Below are 16,585 nucleotides of genomic sequence, written 5' to 3'. Positions count from 1 at the left end.
ACTTTCAAAGTTGACCAGTAAACTACCAGAATGTTGGTATCTTTCAAGGATTTGATGTAATCTATCACAAGACATCTAGTGGCCCTTTAGGGTACTTCAGATGATCACAGGTGTCTAATAATATCTGGTCCTCTGTGTGGCTTTATCACCTATGAAATAATTAAATAAGAAAACATTTAAATAAAGAATGACAAAGCTGTAAAACATTATCATATATCTCTATATCTATCTATCTATATCTATATATATATATATATATATACACACACACACACACACACTACCGTTCAAAAGTGTGGGGTCATTTATACATATACTTGTTTTTGAAATAAAAACACATTTTTTTGTACATTAAAATAACATACAATTGATCAGAAATACAGTGTAGACATTGTTAATGTTGTAAATGACTATTGTAGCTGGAAACGGCTGATTTTTTTATTAGGTATCTACATAGGCGTACAGAGGCCCATCAGCAACCATCACTCCTGTGTTCCAATGGCACATTGTATTAGCTAATCCAGGTTTATCATTTTAAAAGGCTAATTGATCATTAGAAAACCCGTTTGCAATTATGTTAGCACAGCTGAAAACTGTTGTCCTGATTAAAGAAGCAATAAAACTGGCCTTCTTTAGACTAGTTGAGTATCTGGAGCATTTCGATTGCAGGCTCAAAATGGCCAGAAACAAAGCACTTTCTTCTGAAACTCGTCAGTCTATTCTTGTTCTGAGAAATGAAGGCTATTCCATGCAAGCAATTGCCAAGAAACACTAAGTTGACTGTGCCTTTAAACAGCTTGGAAAATTCCAGAAAATGATGTCATGGCTTTAGAAGCATCTGATAGGCTAATTGACAACATTTGAGTCAATTGGAGGTGTACCTGCGGATGTATTTCAAGGCCTACCTTCAAACTCAGTGCATCTTTGCTTGACATTATGGGAAAATCAAAAGAAATCAGCCAAGACCTCAGAAAAAATTGTAGACCTCCACAAGTCTGGTTCATACTTCGGAGCAATTTCCAAACACCTGAAGGTACCACGTTCATCTGTACAAACAATAGTACGCAAGTATAAACATCATGGGACCACGCAGCCGTCATACTGCTCAGAAAGGAGATGCGTTCTGTCTCCTAGAGATGAACATACTTTGGTGCAAAAAGTTTAAATCAATCCCAAAACAACAGCAAAGGACCTTGTGAAGATGCTGGAGGAAACAGGTACAAAAGTATCTATATCCACAGTAAAACGAGTCCTATATCGGCATAACCTGAAAGGCCGATCAGCAAGGAAGAAGCCACTGCTCCAAAACTGCCAAAATAAAGCCACACTACGGTTTGCAACTGCACATGGGGACAAAGATCGTACTTTTTGGTGAATGTCCTCTGGTCTGATGAAACAAAAAAAGAACTGTTTGGCCATAATGACCATCGTTATGTTAAGAGGAAAAAGGGGGAGACTTGCAAGCCGAAGAACACCATCCCAACTGTGAAACACGGGGGTGGCAGCATCATGTTGTGGGGGTGCTTTGCTGCAGGAGGGACTGGTGCACTTCACAAAATAGATGGCATCATGAGGGAGGAAAATTATGTGGATATATTGAAGCAACATCTCAAGTCATCAGTCAGGAAGTTAAAGCTTGGTCGCAAATGAGTCTTCCAAATGAACAATGACCCCAAGCATACTTCCAAAGTTGTGGCAAAATGGCTTAAGGACAACAAAGTCAAGGTAATGGAGTGGCCATCACAAAGCCCCGACATCAATCCTATAGAAAATGTGTGGGCAGAACTGAAAAAGTGCGTGCGAGCAAAGAGGCCTACAAACCTGACTCAGTTACACAAGCTCTGTCAGGAGTAATGGACCAAAATTCACCCAACTTATTGTGGGAAGCTTGTGGAAGGCTACCTGAAACGTTTGACCCAAGTTAAATCATTTTAAAGGCAATACACTCAATTAGTATTTGGTAGCATGTAAACTTCTGACCCACTGGGAATGTGATGAAAGAAATAAAAGCTGAAATAAATCATTCTTTCTATTATTATTCTGACATTTCACATTCTTAAAATAAAGTGGTGATCCTAACTGACCTAAGACAGGGCATTTTTACTAAGATTAAATGTCAGGAATTGTGAAAAACTGAGTTTAATGTATTTGGCTAAGGTGTATGTAAACTTCCGACTTCAAGTGTGTGTACAGTGCCTTCGGAAAGTATTCAGACCCCTTGACTTTTTCCACATTTTGTTACGTTACAGCCTTTTTCTAAAATGTATTACATTGTTATTTTTCCTCATCAATCTACACACAATACCCCATAATGACAAAGCAAGTACATGTGTTTTAGAAATGTTTGCAAAAAAAATTAAAATATTACATTTACATAAGTATTCAGACCCTTTACTCAGTACTTTGTTGAAGTACCTTTGGCAGCGACTACAGCATTGAGTCTTCTTGGGTATGACGCTCCAAGCTTGGCACACCTGTATTTGGGGAGTTTCTCTCATTCTTCTCTGCAGATCCTCTCAAGCTCTGTCAGGTTGGATGGGGAGCATCGCTGCACAGCTATTTTCAGGTCTGTCCAGAGATGTTTGATCGGGTTCAAGTCCGGGCTCTGGCTGGGCCACTCAAGAACATTCAGAGACTTGTCCCGAAGCCACTCCTGCGTTGTCTTGGCTGTGTGCTTAGGGTCGTTGTCCTGTTGGAAGGTGAACCTTCGCCCCAGTCTGAGGTCCTGAACGCTCTGGAGCAGGTCTTCATAAAGGATCTCTTTGTACTTTGCTCTGTTCATCTTTCCCTCGATCCTGACTAGTCTCCCAGTCACTGCCACTGAAAAACATCCCCATAGCATTAGGCAGCCACCACCGTGCTTCACCGTAGGGATGGTGCCAGACGTGACGCTTGGCATGGTGCCAGACGTGACGCTTGGCATTCAGGCCAAAGAGTTCATTCTTGGTTTCATCAGACCAGAGAGTCTTGTTGCTCATGGTCAGATTCCTTTAGTTGCCTTTTGGCAAACTCCAGGCGGGCTGTCATGTGCCTTTTACTGAGGAGTGGCTTCCATCTGGCCACTCTACCATAAAGGCCTGATTGGTGGAGTGCTGCAGAGATTGTCGTCCTTCTCCCCAGTAGGTGGGCCTATGCCCTCTAAGGTCCACCCATGACTGCGCACCTGCCCAGTCATGTGAAATCCATAGATTAGGGCATAATGAATTTATTTCAATTGACTGATTTCCTTATATGAACTATAACTCAGTAAAATCTTTGAAATTGTTGCATCTTGAGTTTATATTTTTGTTCAGTGTATTATTGTAAATATATATTTTTTTAAACAATCAACTTAGTGAATACCATTGGTGTTCATGAGGGTTTCCGCATGAAATAACCGTAATATTTTGACCGTTGTTACGATAGATTGTCATGCATTTTCTGTTAATTACCAAATCACCTGAAGATTCCGGTAACTTTAGTAAACGACCATTAGCTTTGCAACCCTACACACACACAGGGGGCTGCCTGTGGTGCAGTCTGCGGGGTCTGGACGGTAGTTTCCACAGTCAGGCCTGACGTCAGCACATAGTGATGGATGAAAGACAGCAGGTCAGAACTGTCACGGAGACATCACAGCAATCAACTACTGCACAGTTCACTTCTCCACCTACATCACACACTAATACAGGATACCTCAACTGTGCATATATTAGTAAAGGAATTAGACTAAGACATCTATATTTGTTCAATGTTTGTGTCAGCATATCCTTTTTGGATTACCTTGAGGATGATCTTGAGGTATTTTTTCCCCCCTTCTTCTAGCAGAAGTACATTTGGTAGAAAAGTAGATGGCGTTTAACATTCTGTTTTTAAGCAGTGGGAATGGCATCTCAGTCATCCGTTTAGGTCTTGTACTTTACATAATTTCAGTTACCCCTGTAAAGTTGTGTAAATGTAAACACTTTTTAAGGACATGCCTGCACTTGGAACAGTAATCGAAATTACTCAGATACCCCGCTTCTAATTATTATGAATGATGACGTCCCCTGAGCCAAACTCGCCAGGGGGCTGAAAATCTCTTTCTGGCAGATGTTTGCCAGTTGCACATCTACTGCTACCAATGGAAGTCGTGCCTACCCAGCACAGCTACACAAAAGCTTGCTTGGCACTCCAACCAATTTGTTGGGATAAGTGTATTTTTTCAAGCATAAATTTTTCCTAATTTATTCTTTTAGGCACAGGTTTGTCTGTTGCCAACCTGCGGGGGTGCAGGAGGGTACTGTTACCTGTGCCAGGAAGAGGGAGCATGCCGTATCGGAGCGGGGGAAAACTCCTACAGCAGTGTTTCTCTCCCGCCCCCCCATCAGTGGAGAGAATAAACCGTAGGCTAACGCACATAACCTCTATCTCAACATGCCAAGAAGATACAGCCTTTACACAGCCCACTACCTACCCTCTCTAGTCTCCACATGACTGGAAGTCTCCTACAGTACAGCCCCAACCTTCTCCTTCTACCAACACACAGCACATCACTGCACACCTCCCCCATCCCCTTACCCTCACCCCAGCTAATGTGCAGAGTGGTCCCCCACCCTCCCACAGGGTAATGCTGCATGCAGTCACACGTGTCTGATTGATCCCCTCTCTCCAGGTTGTGCTAGCCTCTGACCAGCTCTATTGTCGTTGTGCTGTGAAGCGCACCACACCACACAGCACAGCAGCCTCCCCTGCATAGACCCTCCAAACTGCAGCAATTACATGTTAACAGCTCCTTACAGAGGAGCAGGAGTTAAGCTGCTTGGATGCCAGGCAGGGGTAATACATCACAGAGGGGAGAATATGACAGATATTCTAACATCCAGAGGAAATTCAGGGAGAGACTCCAAATTTTTCCTCCACCTAGAATAGTTTGGAGAAATCCAGTTTTGGAGAAAGTTGAAGTATAGGATTGGACCTCTCCAGCAGGGACTGGGGATAGGGACACTCCTCAGGGGTCATTCCTCCTCCTCCTCCTCCTCTTCCTCCTATACCCTCCAGACTGCTGCAGCGCTGGCCTCTCTGTGGCTTTCACTTTGTTTTGCAGTAAAGTAATTAATGGAGGACATTTTTTTCCTTCAATGGCTGAGTCACGGGCTGGTCTGCTTGGCAGTGAGACAGATTCTCCTCTCTGTAGTACTCAAGAATAATGAATTCTCCCCTCCCACCAAGGTACGGAGAGGAGAGGAAAGAGCTAAATGAAGTATGGCGCTCTGTTGGAGACATATTTCTTCAGGGCTAAATCATACTGGCAGAATTCTATAGCACCATGTTTGTTATTTTATGACCCTCCATACTTTATTGTTCATAAAATATAAATAAACTTAGCCTTTTATTTAAATATATGTGGACAGATAGGCCAGTATATAATTTGTCGTGTGTGAAGACTTTTGACTGCCGTGCCACGGAGCTTTTTGTCTTTGGAGCTAAAAAGCCTTGATCAATTTGCCATGCTATCGATTAGCATTTTCATTGTCTTTATAAAGACTAAATGAAAGTGGACAGTGTGTAATTGAGTTGATAACCATGACATTCTGTACTTCTGATAGAGTTCAAACTAATAACGAGCGCCACTAAGGCTCAAAAACATGACTCTGCTTGAAAAGCCAATCTCCACTCAGACACTGTACCCGCAGTATACAGAATAATATTGAAAATGTCTAAACGGTATGTGCAATTCTGTCTGAACAACAAAAAAATGAGTCCTAACACCAAAACACTATAAAATGTTCACTGCTATTATAGGAACAGCAGACAATTGTGTACCAAAACTACCCTCAACACTTTCCATCCAACTCTGAAATCCCGCCCATTGTATGAATGTGACTGACCGTACAACAAGTCACATGCATCCTAATATATCCTAGTCCTCTGTCTGACTCCAGTTTGAAACCCAACAAAGACACATTTTCTTATCATGTGAAATCACATGAGGATGTCATCTCCATCACGCGGATCACGTGGAATCTAATTTTGATTAGTGCAATCTGTCTTTGTGTCCACAGGTGGTGGACTGCTCCTGGGATGAGACGGTAAAAATCTACACCCCTCTATGCCTGGCTGCCCCTCTGCCTAGCGCACAGTAGAGAGTTCATAATTGCCCTGCCGCAAGGAACAGGAGAGAGGACTTTTAGGACGGCAGTGGGTTTCAATCATGGCCGTGGCTTTTGCCAAAGCTTCACTGCGGCTTTCATAATGATTCTATTAAAAGGGGGAGCTGTGGGGACGCGTCATCCTAGCCCGCACACACAACAGAGTCTGAATACAGATGGGAAAGCAGGGATTCCTCCCCGTCTGTCCATCAGAGAGATAGAGAGAGGGGGATAATTCGGGATCTCAAGGTTGCTCAACTCAAACACGTGCCAACATAATGCCTGATGATCTGCTGTTTGTCCTTATTGTTGGTAGAATGCTTGTCCTTATTGTTGGTAGTATGCTTGTCCTTACTGTTGGTAGAATGTATGGTCATATTGGTGTATTTAGTGATGGTGTACTGATTTAGTGAGGGGTTGAAATGCATTTGATTATTTACTAAATTTCTCTGGGTCCTCTACCAAGGAGGAACAAACCTGGCCATATAGCTCAACACACAGGCTTTAACTCTATCCATGATCTTGTCAGACTTTCCATTGCATTAAAATGTTAATTCTACAGATATGAAAGTGAATGTCATGAATCTGACAGAATGTTCTCTGTGCCCTGGTGGGAGAGGTGAGGGGAGAGAGCCCTAATTTAGCCCTCAGCAATCCCAGCTTTTTGCTGCTTTATGCATATGAGTTGGGCTCCCGATTGGTGCAGCGTTCTAAGGCACTGCATCTCAGTGCTAGAGGCGTCACGGCAGACCCTGGTTCGATTCCAGGCTGTATCACAACTAGCCGTGATTGGGAGACCCATTGGGCGGCGCACAGCATCGTTAGAGTTTGGCCGTCATTGTAAATAAGAATTTGTTTTTAACTGACTTACCTAGTTAAATAAAGGTTAAATAGAAATTAAAAATAAAAGCTGTTGAGGCCTGAACCAAATGTTCTCTGGAGACCGTTTTTTTTGTACATTTCATAATAAAAGTGACTGCACACAGGCGAGCTGTCTGGCATTGCACCGATCTGAAATAGGCTCCAACGCTCTGGGAATTAGTATTTTACAATCTTCTTTGCTATTGCTTCTTTTTTTTACATATAGACTGAATTCATTGTCTTTCACCAGTTTATTATTTTGCCTATAGGCCTACGTTTATTTTAGTGTTTGTTTTGATTTCTTTATGTTTGTCTTATCAAGATTTGCTTAGCGCTATGGACTAAATGGCAATCACACTGGATGCATTCTTATCGCACTTAATTCCTACTGGTCGATATGGGAAAACTAACAGGGGAAATATATGCCTATTTTATTTTAATGATCCTCCATAATTTGGATTTTTCACACTGGAAGCTGAATTGTCGTGGTCAAAATCAATCTACAGAGATAGTTAAAAAAAAATACATCTGAGACAGTAATGCATGGTTGAGATAACACTATAGAGAGGGGTTCCCCTAAAAACTTTATGTCCCTTGAAGAAAATTAACTGGGTCCATGTGCCCTGGTCCCCGTTCATCATGGCACTACATTTTAGCTGTCTAATTTACGCCGATTTCATGCGTTTGCAAAGCGTTGTAATTGGTCCGAGGACTACAATATGTAAATAAAACAGCCTGGTAAAGTCCTTCAAAGTAAGTGGGCTGGTTCCTACGTCCGTTATTGTGGGTAAAAGGCAACCAACCACAGTTGCGGCAAATGTGTTATTCAACGTGGCAACTTAAGCGCTCAAGTGTTGCGCCCATGCAGCTCTGTGCTAGAGGTAATATACAGTCAGGTTTACCCATATGCACTGTAGTTTAGTTCTTTCACAACAGCTCACCTCGCAGTCTCTGCTGTATCCAACAGCATGTGACACAAAAGTAAGTAAGCTAGAACCTCACGAACAGAAAAGGTGATTTAATTGATGAAAAACGCATATTCAAACATATGCGTCAACATTCCCAAGCTTTTTTTTTTATCTTCAACGTTTTGGGACCAGCCTCTATTTGTTTTACGGACACCGTTATATTGAAAGGTCCTGCTTGCAACCGATTTTTTTCTTGACATTAATAACTTGGACATTTACAGCTGTGCTCTCAAGGAGAAAGGCTGTACAGTATACACTTTATTCAAAAGGACTGAGCGCACAATAAGGACTCGCCGTTATTTCCTCTTTCTTGCTCTTGCGTAAAGGGAAATTCAAGGCAACCATGGAAGTTTGTAAAGGTCGTTTACTTGGTATCTCCGTCGCTGTTGCTCATGGATTTTTCTCGGGATCGTTGAACATTTTGCTAAAAATTCTCATCACGACTTATAACTTCAACTACCTCACTCTCATCCAGTGCCTCACCAGCACATTGGCGGCGGTTACACTTGAGATACTAAGGAGACTGGGAAAAGTAGACATACCCCCGTTCAGCCTTCAACTAGCCAAAGTCTTCGGAAGTGTTTGTATTCTGTCCACATTACAGTCCACTCTAACACTATGGTCTCTCAGAGGATTGAGTCTACCCATGTATGTGGTTTTCAAACGTTGTCTACCGTTGGCCACCCTGGGTATCGGCGTGTGCATTCTGAAGAACGGAACCCCGTCAGTGGGGGTCATAACGGCGGTGCTCATCACTACTGGAGGAGCAGCTCTAGCTGGTAAAATTACACGTATTATTATATTATACTTATACATCAAGTTAAGTAGGAACGAAACATTATGATTTATTCTAAATTGCCTATCCATATGGTGCATATTACGCAGTTGAAAGTGGTGAGTGTATGGGCTTCAAACTACTGCATTCAAGCGATAATTCATCCTAGAGCCAATATTACAAATACACCAACCGGCCCACTGGGAACAGACGTAATTTCAAGGTTTTGTTGTGATTTAAGTCTGGTTGAGTTCTCAACTAACTTGAGTTCAAGTAAAACACAAGTCACTATGTCATTGGATTTAGATATATGTAAAATATATATATATATATATATATATATATATATATATATATTAAATCCCTTTTCAGTTGATGACTTTTTGCAAATCCAATCCGTTTTCTACGTTGATTCATGTATAACGTTTTTCTTTGAAATGACGTGGAAACTGTTGATTAAACCCGTTTTTTCCTACTAGAGAATACAAAGAAAACAAGTTAAAAAAGTAATTAGTGTTTTCTTAAAAGGTGCCATTGTAAAGTATACAGATGCAGCAGTTCTGAATGTTGCTGACACTGTGAGGAAGGTTCACCACCTTGCTCTGTCCCCATCATATGGATAGGATGTGTTAAAGATGTCTCCACACTACTTTATAATAACTTTCAGAAGAGCCATTACATCCGCACAGCAAATTGGTCAGTGTTACCTAGTGTTGATTTTTCAGTGTAACATTTCTAGACTTGATTCAAGAGATAAATCAAATCTGTGGAGTTGGACTTATCACACCCGTTACTGAGATGGTTATTCCAGTTTAAATGGTTTATATAGTCTCATTGAGCAATCTTCCTTACCTTGGCAGTCATTCTGAATGCAAATTGCAGGTGATTAGAAGTTCAAATTGTTGGATATCCTCCGCCACTCTGGATAGATTCCAATAAGAATTACATATCACTTTGCAAGCCAGCATAAACTTGCCTGATTTGGCCTCCAAACAAGGCATTTCAGACCACTGCGTTCGGGTAAAACTAGGCCGTCAAAGTAAGGTCTTATGATATATGTAATGTGTTGCCATAAAAAGTTTAATTTCAATGATAACATATTCACACGGGCACTGACTTGATGAAGGCTACAGGACTGAATGCCATGGAATGCAATAACCATGTTTCTGTCACTTTCAAACACAGTCATGGATGGTACTGGTAACTCCACAATTCATGGAAAGGCACACTGGGAAATATGCAAATAAGGCTTTACACCCTACAGTGTTAAAGCAACACCCAAAAACGAGTTACTGCAACACTACAGGGTTTAATTCTCTAACACTGAGAAAGTGTAATAGCATTAGCTCTAAGCAAAGTGTTAGTAAAGTGTGGACCCATATAGACTGAAAAAGTGTTAAATTTAACACTCAGAGAGCTGATTAAACACTGGATAATTTTTTACAATAAGGAAGTTTTGAGAAAAAAATGTAATCACATATTTTTTTTACTGTTCTCTCACCACTGCGTTTCTTATTGTGACACGGTGTCTGTGTTTACTCAGGGTCTGGTGACGTGACGGGTGACCCGTTTGGCTACGTGACGGGCGTCCTGGCTGTGATCATCCACGCCTCCTACCTGGTCCTGATCCAGAAGACCAGCACAGACAGTGAATATGGGCCCCTCACGGCCCAGTACTCCATCGCCATCATGGCCTCCCCAGTTCTCTTAATCTGCTCCATCGTCAGCATGGACTCCATCAACATGTGGAGCTACACGGGCTGGAGTAACCCCTTCATCTCTGGCATCTTCTCCATCTGCATCCTCATCGGCTGTGCCATGAACTTCACCACGCTGCAATGCACCTACATCAACTCGGCCGTCACCACCAGCTTCGTGGGCGTGGTAAAGAGCATCGCCACCATCACAGTGGGCATGGTGGCCTTCAGCGACGTGGAGCCCACCAGGCTGTTTGTGGCCGGCGTGGTGGTCAACACGGTGGGTTCCATCACCTACTGTATCGTCAAGTACTTTGAGACCAGGAAGAAGACCCTCTACCAGGACCTGGAGGAGCAAAGCAAGGACGAAACTCTGCCTGGACAGCCTTACATCGAGAAGAAGCCACCCAACGGAGACCTGGAGCCCCTGCCCAATGGTCACAGAGGGTCTGACGGAGGATCGATCGAAGGATCTTTCCCCACACAGGAGCACCTACTCAATGATCAGCGCCTCAGTGACTACCCACCTCAAGACACCAGCAACAGTATGGAGTTTGTAGAACTCCAGAGAGAAGCCTTCCATAGCGAGAACCGGGCCAGCCAGTCTGTGAGTGACAGTTACGTGGGGGTGTGGAGGTCCATCCGTAACCTGAAGTTCTTCAAGAAAGACGCCTTAATAGATAATATGGAGGTGCAGAGCCCTTGATGGGGAATCTCTATTTTCAAAGGGTGCATGTTTTGTCAGTCCTTTATGTTTGTATCTTTTTTTCTGTTTGTTTGTTTGTAAGACTGCTTTGACATTGCGCACTGATGAATGTTTTGAGATCCGTTTTTTTTTCCTGGCAAACATGCTCTTATGGAAGCAAAAAAATATTTTTAAGAAGATGGAATGTTTATATGAACTGGATTAAAAAATACTGACTATTCACAAAAAAACATTTGTTTAAATGTTTTATATTGATTTTATCAGTCATATTAATAACAGGTGAATAATTGATAGTACATCGGGTAAGGTTGAAAATGATATGTTATGACATGTTATAAAAAATATTTATCATTTATTTGCACGTAATGTTACTGCCTGTCCTGATTCTGTATGGTCCATGAATTGTGATGTTTGGCAAGTGAAGAGCAATAGCAACTGCCACTGCATGAACAATGCAAAGTCAATTTAAACCATTTTTATGAAACTGTTCCACTGTGATGTTGGATTCTTCTTTATGATAAAACCATTAGAGTGAAATGCATGGTAATTGTTTTAGCCATATTGCCTTTCCATTGAGGAATCTTTTAGAATTAACAGCAATAGATAGCTGTAAGGTTCACTTATTTTCAACACAATATAGGCGTACTGAAGTGTCTCCCAGGGGAAGATTGTGAGGACATCATTATGAGTAGACCACATCGATCCTTAATGTCAACATTAGATTGGAAAGAGAATTACTTCTGTCTCTACAGAACACATGGCTCATTAGTCAAAGTAAACCACAACAATTCCCGTAGAGAAGGTCTCAGCTGTTGAAAACACAACACACAACTATTTCACATCACCCCCAAGGAGGATTCCTGTGTCGTGATTCAAAGTAATACTGTATACATATCTGAAAGCTAATGCATTTTCCAGCATGTTTTAGAATACGTCCTTATCTAAATGCATGCAGTGAGAGGATTTTTGTGTCCTTCCAGAGTACCTGCAGTGGAGAGGAGAGGGAGAAGCGTGAGCAATCTGTCCCCTTACCAACCAGAAAGAGGCCTGCAGTCAGCACTTTAGCTGCAGGAAAATCCATCCCAAAGTGCCTTTGAAATCCTTCAGTGGGGACTCTGGAAGTACAGATAGACCAGGAAAAAAATAACTGGACTTGGAAAATAAAAAAGAAATAGGTGATTCTGATTGAGAAAGGGGAATTTTATCACATCCTCTCATTTTGGGGGAAAATAGAGATTGATTTAGACAAATGTACATGAAAGGAAACACCATACACACCTGGAGGGTTTTTAAATTAAACAATATTCAACATTGGATCGTCTGCTGCACTCCAATATTGTCTACTTACAATTATGTTATCTAGGTATTTCTCAATGTAGACCACTGATTGTGGAATCCATCACAGAGTGATATTTACCTCACACCTCATTAACAAAATCTGCATGGATTCTCCATACAATCCATACCATCCAGCTACACAAATTTTGGCCTGCCCATCAACACAGCCTCTATCTAATCCTCATTTATGTGATAGGCAAATGGTACTTTAATAAAAATATGGAGACGTTAATTTCCATTTCCAATTTTTGCTAGCAAAAAGTTTACTGGAAATATTTTACTAAGAAAGGCCATGGTAACATGGAAATTACACAATAAAAACCTGTCATATACAGGTAAATTCCAAATGAGAGATACAAACTAGGATGGTGATATGAGTTCTACTTCTGCGCCTGGAGAGAGAGAGAGAGAGAGAGAGAGAGAGAGCATTACACACTATTGCAATTATTCAGGAGGAAGATACGGCTGAGAAACATCAGGCGTAGGGACATCAGTCTGCAGGAGTCCTTTGAGGACCTGAAGAAACGGCATTATGCTGTGTGTAAGGAGCACTTTGAAGAGTGTTTTATTCTGATTAAGGTACATAAATCCAGCTTCTACATCTTAGTCAATAAAATACATTTCAGTAAAATGACACTGAACTTTCTGGTAAAAATGTGTCTTTCAACAGGGTTCATGGAAGACACTGTCCTCAGAGGCAGTACCTACCAGAATAAATAGCTGGAATCCACCCCCTCAATCTGCAACAGATGCACGGCTTAGTTGAAAAAGAAGTAAGCCATCTACAAAGTTCGTAGAAATTAAAGATGCATCGTTACTGTTTTATATCAATACAACAGGTTTAAAGTCTTGAATTGTCTATTTTTGAAGGAGAGGACAGGGAAGCAGATATATGAGTTTTAGGTGAGAAAGAGAGCGTAGACCCAGCTCCAGCAGAAGAATCAGCAGATGCTGAATTTAGTTCAGGTGGTCTGCAGGAGGTGGTCTGTCAGGTGACAGAGGTGGCAGAAGGCGTCCTCACGAGCATACAGGAAGCTCAGGTGTCAAAGGAAGCAGCATGTACCACAGGTGTCATGCAGGAGGGGGCCATCATCCAATTGAAGGAGGTCTATAGTATAATAATAATAATAATAATACATCCACAGTGATTAATTGCACACACATTGAAACAAAAATATCACAAAGTTAATCTCCTACAGAAGTTACTTTTTTAAGAGAATACAGTTCCTGGAAAATAAGCTGTTAAAATCACAAAAAAACAACCGCCAAATGCAAAGCAGGCATGCCACAAGACTAAGAGCCATCAAAACCAAGTACGTCGTCATCTTAAAGATTGGAATAACACACATTTTGACTTCTAATAGACAACAATAGGATTGATTATACAATTATATGGTGATTTCATCATGCATCTATACTCTTTATAATTTGTAGAACAAAATAAGATTCAATGTTGGAGGGCATGGAGTCACTACCTCCACATCTAAAGGACTTCTTCAGACTACATTGCAGTGTGCAGAGTTATAAGAGAGGGCAGAGATTCTCTGTGGAGATGAAACAACTTGGAATACAGCTGTACCACAACAGTCCTTCCATTCCTGCAGGAAAAATTATCCTGCCATCCCTAGTACCCTCCATTGGTACCTTGCCCGCACCATTGGTTGTTTCACTATATTGGATCACTCCAATATATTGATATCACTCCGCGGCGGAGGGATACATCCGAGGTGAGGATTTACAGATTTACTTCCGTGTACACCTGTGTCACGGCTGGGGTCCACCCCTATATATAGACCCCATGGCAACGACACACGTTCTCTTTCATTTTCTCGGTGGACGTCCGTATGGTTTGAGGTACAAACTTTCTGAAGTTCGCTTGGTAAGTCACTGGTAAGTGTAATATATTGCGTGGAAGTATACTCACTAGCTGTTTGCAGCCTGGAGAAGCTGGCCACATGGCCAGCCCCTCCTCTTGAGTGCTCCACTCGCTGCACCGGTTGATCTGTATTTTCCGCCCGTGGTTTCGTTAGCGTTACACTACGACTCCATGTGCATCCATTAGTATGGTGGCTCTTGCTGCCATAAACTATAATTTATCTTACACAACTTGCCAACTGGCTTGTTCTATGTGTGTGTTGTGAATTGCTTTAACATGCTGTTCTCTGCTAATTACCCTGCGGTTTGTTTTTCTTGTTCTTTCCCCTGCAGAGTGTAAGAGTATCGTGGGGGGCTTTCCACTACGTTGAGACATTAACTCTGGAGTTCCTTAACGGAGTTACTCCATCATATGGTGCAGTTTTTACTGCTTGGATATTAAACCGGCTAGGTAATATTGCAAAACAAAAAACAAATAAATCAAATCCATTACCTGGTTGCAGTTTTTTTGTCTGCCTGCTTTCCCACACGGGTCCCATTTTTTGCAGAGGTACTGGGTAATTTATCCCTCACCGGGTTCCTATTCCTCCAAGCGGGTCACGTCATAAGCTCTCCCAGGGCATCGGACCCCTGCTCCATGGCCTTGTTGGCTTGGCTGAGCTTATGGCTTCCCTTTGTGGCAAGTGTGATGTAGGCATCCCCCCTGGGGATCCGCATACCTGGTGTTTGCACTGCCTGGGTTGAAGCCACGTGGAGAGGGCGGTGGAGCCCCCTACTGGATGCTTATTTTGTGTGGTGTTCTCAGAACGCCTACGCATGCGCGAGTGGGTCGGCCAGACTCGGGCTCTGGCTGGGGACGAGCTCCCTCCCTCAGGAGTGGTGTGCCAGCAAGCTGTTAGTCCCTCTACTGGGCCCAGTACCCCTACCAGGAAGCATGGCCGGAGCCACCGCAGGCAGAGCCCATCTGCTGCCAGTCCTGAACGGGGGCAAGAGTCGGACCGCTGGAACCTCCTTGAATGGAGGGTGCATGCCCTGTGTCAGGAGGTTGATAGCTTAAATGGCGACGACAGCTGTTCCCTGTTGGCCAGTGATAGGCTGTTCCTGGGGGATGATGCTGGCACTGTTCACCACTGTGAGTGGGGCTGACAGGCCATCAGGAGCCTACTCACTCAGGTAGCCACTGCACTGGACATCAAACTGGTGGAAAGTGATGACTCTCCATCTGTCCCCATCTCTGCTGAGTTCCGTGCGGCCTTGCAGGAGAGCTGGGCCTCTTCCAGGGGGCGCTTCCGACTCAGCAGAGAATGGACCATGGAGTTATGTAGCGGGCGCAGAGTCACTCGGCCTCTGGGAGTACCCGACCATGGACACCATGATCGCTGCCATGGTCCTCCCGGACTGGGAGATTATAGGGCGGAACCCAGAACTGAAGCCGGGACCCCCACAGAGTCTTTGATGCAGACTTGAAAGCCACATTTGGGTCCCTCTGCTCTCTTGGCCGCCTTACCAATGCAGCCATGCTGCTGCAGGCCTACCTGCAGACTCTGTTGCCCCGGCTGCAGGAGGGCACGCCTGCTTTCCCTGCTCCAGAGGGATGTGGCCCGCGCCAATGGACGTCTCTGGCTGACCCAATCCCATCTGCCAGCTGCTCTCCAGAGAACATTTGCCACTCTCCCCATCACCCCAGGACTGACGTTTGTCCCAGGGGTTGATGACATTCTGGAGCGGACCGATAAGGTTCGTAGGGACCGGGAGACCCTGAGACGGTTCAAGCCGCCTCCTCAGGCCCCGGGTCCAAGGCAGACGGACCGCCGCCACCCACCTGCACCCAAACGACGGTTCATGGTTCTTCCCTTCGGCCTCTCCGTGGCACCCCACACTTTCACTTTCATGGACGCTGTCCTGGCACTTCTCACGCCCCGAGGATTGTTGATCCTCAATTACGTGGACGATTGACTGATTTGTTCCCCGACCAGGACCCAGGTCCTGTCAGAGACGGGTGGTATCCGCCCTGACCTGCCAACGCCTGTTGGGTTCGCTGACGGCGCCCTCGTTGCTGATTCCCCTGGGCCTGCTCCATCTCCGGCCTCTTCAATGGTGGTTCAACTCCCACTGGCTGCACCCGAAGCGCCACCGTCACCGGCTGCTGTGGGTGACCGCACAGTGCCTCAGCGCATTGTTGAGGTGGCACTGTCGCTCCTTTCTCTCAGGTGGGGTGGAGATGCTGAGGATGTGCCGCCAAGAGCTGGTCAGCA

General features: G+C 43.6%; 2 protein-coding genes across 3 annotated transcripts in view; both read left to right on the top strand.

The window, feature by feature from the left end:
• The window catches only part of pex7 (peroxisomal biogenesis factor 7), a 29,987-nt gene extending 23,314 nt beyond the window's left edge, over nt 1-6,673 (top strand). The window contains exon 10 of one of the 2 annotated variants that reach the window (XM_014205106.3): nt 6,024-6,673. In XM_014205106.3, the coding sequence (XP_014060581.3) occupies nt 6,024-6,104 (81 nt within the window). In that variant the 3' untranslated portion in view covers nt 6,105-6,673. The remainder of the gene's footprint in view (nt 1-6,023) is intronic. The other variant, XM_082976840.1, reaches the window with a different exon arrangement.
• Nucleotides 6,674-8,079: 1,406 nt separating this feature from the next.
• On the top strand, nt 8,080-11,658 carry slc35d3 (solute carrier family 35 member D3). The gene is made up of 2 exons (XM_014205105.3): nt 8,080-8,718; nt 10,258-11,658. Exons 1-2 carry the CDS (start codon nt 8,283-8,285, stop codon nt 11,115-11,117), a joined length of 1,296 nt encoding a protein of 431 aa, XP_014060580.3. The 5' UTR covers nt 8,080-8,282; the 3' UTR covers nt 11,118-11,658.
• Nucleotides 11,659-16,585: the final 4,927 nt, after the last annotated feature.

Source organism: Salmo salar, chromosome 06 (genome assembly GCF_965601325.2).
Source record: "Salmo salar chromosome 06, fSalSal1, whole genome shotgun sequence".
Lineage (NCBI taxonomy): Eukaryota > Metazoa > Chordata > Actinopteri > Salmoniformes > Salmonidae > Salmo > Salmo salar.
This window is presented reverse-complemented; position numbering and strand designations above follow the sequence as displayed.